Source organism: Procambarus clarkii, chromosome 18 (genome assembly GCF_040958095.1).
Source record: "Procambarus clarkii isolate CNS0578487 chromosome 18, FALCON_Pclarkii_2.0, whole genome shotgun sequence".
Taxonomy (NCBI): domain Eukaryota; kingdom Metazoa; phylum Arthropoda; class Malacostraca; order Decapoda; family Cambaridae; genus Procambarus; species Procambarus clarkii.
Genome location: NC_091167.1, coordinates 42,623,750 through 42,628,986, shown reverse-complemented (window position 1 = coordinate 42,628,986; position 5,237 = coordinate 42,623,750). Strand labels below are relative to the sequence as shown.

The window sequence follows — 5,237 nt, the reverse complement described above, 5'->3', positions numbered from 1 at the left end:
CTGACTAACACCCAGGTACCTATATTTACTGCTAGGTAACAGGGGCATAGGGTGAAAGAAACTCTGCCCATTGTTTCTCGCCGGCGCCTGGGATCGAACCCAGGTCCACAGGATCACAAGTCTAGCGTGCTGTCCGCTCGGCCGACCGGCTCCCTCGATCGGCTACATACAGACAAACAGAAAATAAGTAAACTAGTATACAATCAAACAGCCATTCACGAAGTCTGCTTGAGCGTGTGTCTGTTTCTGTCTCTCTGCCTGCCACTGTCTGTTGTCTGTCTGTCTGTCTGTCTGGAGCGGCATTCCTCACTCTTCCTATGTTTACTTTCATCGATTTAATCTAAAAAAAAAGTAAGTTAGAATCATGCAAGAGTGAAGTGGGGCGGAGAGTGGCCATCTCCCTCTCTCACTCGCTCATGCTCTCATACTGGCTCTCACTCTCATACTGGCTCTCACTCTCACTACTGACTCTCACTCTCACTACTGACTCTCACTCTCATACTGGCTCTCACTCTCATACTGGCTCTCACTCTCATACTGACTCTCACTCTCACACTGACTCTCACTCTCATACTGGCTCTCACTCTCATACTGGCTCTCACTCTCATACTGGCTCTCACTCTCACTACTGACTCTCACTCTCATACTGACTCTCACTCTCATACTGGCTCTCACTCTCATACTGACTCTCACTCTCATACTGACTCTCACTCTCATACTGACTCTCACTCTCATACTGGCTCTCACTCTCATACTGACTCTCATTCTCATACTGACTCTCACTCTCATACTGACTCTCACTCTCATACTGACTCTCACTCTCATACTGGCTCTCACTCTCATACTGACTCTCACTCTCATACTGACTCTCACTCTCATACTGGCTCTCACTCTCATACTGGCTCTCACTCTCATACTGGCTCTCACTCTCATACTGACTCTCACTCTCATACTGACTCTCACTCTCATACTGACTCTCACTCTCATACTGGCTCTCACTCTCATACTGACTCTCACTCTCATACTGACTCTCACTCTCATACTGACTCTCACTCTCATACTGACTCTCACTCTCATACTGACTCTCACTCTCATACTGACTCTCACTCTCACACTGACTCTCACTCTCATACTGACTTTCACTCTTATACTGATTCTCACTCTCATACTGACTCTCACTCTCATACTGACTCTCACTCTCACTAGGATAAAGATACATTCACTATGGTCTCCCCCCCCCCACACAAATTTACCACAATTTACCTTAGGGCCACTTAACCTCTGTAGGGGCCTCGGCAGGGACAGGAAACGAGCGGCTTGTCAAAGGTCCCCCCATTAGGTCTTAATTGGTATGGCTGACCTTCCCAAGACCTCTCAGAGTCTTAGTTAAGTTGTGGGTCCATCTTGGCCCCCCCCCCCCCCCGCGGTCACCACTAGTGTGGGTACAGCTTCCCTACTTACCTGCTTCAGCTTCCCTACTTACCTGCTTCAGCTTCCCTACTTGCCTGCTTCAGCTTCCCTACTTACCTGCTTCAGCTTCCCTACTTACCTGCTTCAGCTTCCCTACTTACCTGCTTCAGCTTCCCTACTTACCTGCTTCAGCTTCCCTACTTACCTGCTTCAGCTTCCCTACTTACCTGCTTCAGCTTCCCTACTTACCTGCTTCAGCTTCCCTACTTACCTGCTTCAGCTTCCCTACTTACCTGCTTCAGCTTCCCTACTTACCTGCTTCAGCTTCCCTACTGACCTGCTTCAGCTTCCCTACTTACCTGCTTCAGCTTCCCTACTTACCTGCTTCAGCTTCCCTACTTACCTGCTTCAGCTTCCCTACTTACCTGCTTCAGCTTCCCTACTTGCCTGCTTCAGCTTCCCTACATACCTGCTTCAACTTCCCTACTTACCTGCTTCAGCTTCCCTACTTACCTGCTTCAGCTTCCCTACTTACCTGCTTCAGCTTCCCTACTGACCTGCTTCAGCTTCCCTACTGACCTGCTTCAGCTTCCCTACTGACCTGCTTCAGCTTCCCTACTGACCTGCTTCAGCTTCCCTACTTACCTGCTTCAGCTTCCCTACTTACCTGCTTCAGCTTCCCTACTTACCTGCTTCAGCTTCCCTACTTACCTGCTTCAGCTTCCCTACTGACCTGCTTCAGCTTCCCTACTGACCTGCTTCAGCTTCCCTACTGACCTGCTTCAGCTTCCCTACTGACCTGCTTCAGCTTCCCTACTGACCTGCTTCAGCTTCCCTACTGACCTGCTTCAGCTTCCCTACTGACCTGCTTCAGCTTCCCTACTTACCTGCTACAGCTTCCCTTCTTACCTGCTTCAGCTTCCCTACATACCTGCTTCAGCTTCCCTACTTACCTGCTTCAGCTTCCCTACATACCTGCTTCAGCTTCCCTACATACCTGCTTCTGCTTCCCTACTTACCTGCTTCAGCTTCCCTACATACCTGCTTCTGCTTCCCTACTTACCTGCTTCAGCTTCCCTACATACCTGCTTCAGCTTCCCTACTGACCTGCTTCAGCTTCCCTACTGACCTGCTTCAGCTTCCCTACTGACCTGCTTCAGCTTCCCTACTGACCTGCTTCAGCTTCCCTACTGACCTGCTTCAGCTTCCCTACTGACCTGCTTCAGCTTCCCTACTTACCTGCTACAGCTTCCCTTCTTACCTGCTTCAGCTTCCCTACATACCTGCTTCAGCTTCCCTACTTACCTGCTTCAGCTTCCCTACATACCTGCTTCAGCTTCCCTACATACCTGCTTCTGCTTCCCTACTTACCTGCTTCAGCTTCCCTACATACCTGCTTCTGCTTCCCTACTTACCTGCTTCAGCTTCCCTACATACCTGCTTCAGCTTCCCTACATACCTGCTTCAGCTTCCCTACATACCTGCTTCTGCTTCCCTACATACCTGCTTCTGCTTCCCTACATACCTGCTACAGCTTCCCTACTGACCTGCTACAGCTTCCCTACTGACCTACTGACCTGCTTCAGCTTCCCTACTTACCTGCTACAGCTTCCCTACTTCCCTGGTACAGCTTCCCTACTTACCTGCTACAGCTTCCCTACTTACCTGCTTCAGCTTCCCTACTGACCTGCTAGAGCTTCCCTACTTACCTGGTACAGCTTCCCTACTGACCTGCTACAGCTTCCCTACTGACCTACTGACCTGCTTCAGCTTCCCTACTGACCTGCTTCAGCTTCCCTACTTACCTGCTACAGCTTCCCTACTTACCTGCTACAGCTTCCCTACTTACCTGCTTCAGCTTCCCTACTTACCTGCTTCAGCTTCCCTACTTACCTGCTTCAGCTTCCCTACTTACCTGCTTCAGCTTCCCTACTTACCTGCTTCAGCTTCCCTACTTACCTGCTTCAGCTTCCCTACATACCTGCTTCAGCTTCCCTACTGACCTGCTTCAGCTTCCCTACATACCTGCTTCAGCTTCCCTACTTACCTGCTTCAGCTTCCCTACATACCTGCTACAGCTTCCCTACTTACCTGCTTCAGCTTCCCTACTTACCTGCTTCAGCTTTCCTACTTACCTGCTTCAGCTTTCCTACTTACCTGCTTCAGCTTCCCTACTGACCTGGTACAGCTTCCCTACTGACCTGGTACAGCTTCCCTACTTACCTGCTTCAGCTTTCCTACTTACCTGCTTCAGCTTTCCTACTTACCTGCTTCAGCTTCCCTACTGACCTGGTACAGCTTCCCTACTGACCTGGTACAGCTTCCCTACTTACCTGCTTCAGCTTTCCTACTTACCTGCTTCAGCTTTCCTACTTACCTGCTTCAGCTTCCCTACTGACCTGGTACAGCTTCCCTATATACCTGGTACAGCTTCCCTACTTACCTGCTACACCTTCCCTAAAGCCTCCAAGGACACACAAGGGCCATCTAAGGACACATAAGGGCCTACTTGGACACACAAGGGCCTACAAGGACACGCACGGGCCATCTAAGGACACATAAGGGCCTACAAGGACACACAAAGGCCTCCAAAGGCACACAATGGCCTCCAAGGACACACAAGGACCTCCAAGGACACACAAGGGCCTCCAAGGACACACAAGGACCTCCAAGGACACACAATGGCCTCCAAGGACACACAAGGACCTCCAAGGACACACAAGGGCCTCCAAGGACACACAAGGACCTCCAAGGACACACAATGGCCTCCAAGGACACACAAGGGCCTCCAAGGACACACAATGGTCTCCAAGGACACACAAGGGCCTACAAGGACACACAAGGGCCTCCAAGGACACACAAGGGCCTCCAAGGACACACAAGGGCCTACAAGGACACACAAGGGCCTCCAAGGACACACAAGGGCCTCCAAGGACACACAAGGGCCTCCAAGGACACACAAGGGCCTACATGGACACACAATGGCCCCCAAGGACACACAAGGACCTCCAAGGACACACAATGGCCTCCAAGGACACACAAGGGTCTCCAAGGACACACAAGGGCCTACAAGGACACACAAGGGCCTCCAAGGACACACAAGGGCCTCCAATGACACACAAGGGCCTCCAAGGACACACAAGGGCCTCTAAGGACACACAAGGGCCATCTAAGGACACATAAGGGCCTACATGGACACACAAAGGCCTCCAAAGGCACACAAGGGCCTCCAAGGACACACAAGGGCCTCGAAGGACACACAAGAGCCTCCAAGGACACACAAGAGCCTCCAAGGACACACAAGAGCCTCCAAGGACACATAAGAGCCTCCAAGGACACACAAGGGCCTCCAAGGACACACAAGGGCCTCCAAGGACACACAAGGGCCTCCAAGGACACACAAGGGCCTCCAAGGACACACAAGGGCCTCCAAGGACACACAAGGGCCTCCAAGGACACACAAGGGCCTCCAAGGACACACAAGAGCCTCCAAGGACACACAAGGGCCTCCAAGGACACACAAGGGCCTCCAAGGACACACAAGGGCCTCAAAGGACACACAAGGGCCTCCAAGGACACACAAGGGCCTCCAAGGACACACAAGGGCCTCCAAGGACACACAAGGGCCTAAAAAGACACACAAGGGCCTCCAAGGACACACAAGGGCCTCCAAGGACACACAAGGGCCTCCGGGGCAGAATGAACACAGCCTCAAGCCCAAGATGCCTCCTGCGATCGTCGGTGAGTGTGATTATTGTCAGTATCTTTCACTATGTCTTGATGTTGCTTAATACCTTGCGCCCTCTTGCACATGAAGACTTCAACTC

At 51.6% G+C, this 5,237-nt stretch overlaps 1 protein-coding gene across 1 annotated transcript; it reads right to left on the bottom strand.

Annotated features, from left to right (window-relative positions):
• Window positions 1–625: 625 nt before the first annotated feature.
• Window positions 626–1,219, bottom strand: LOC138366122 (uro-adherence factor A-like). The gene has a single exon (XM_069326862.1). It carries the CDS (start codon window positions 1,217–1,219, stop codon window positions 626–628), a length of 594 nt encoding a protein of 197 aa, XP_069182963.1.
• Window positions 1,220–5,237: the final 4,018 nt, after the last annotated feature.

What these genes read in the sequence shown, in the direction of transcription:
- LOC138366122 (XM_069326862.1), bottom strand. Translation starts at nt 1,219, where the DNA reads ATGTATCTTTATCCTAGTGAGAGTGAGAGTCAGTATGAGAGTGAGAGT.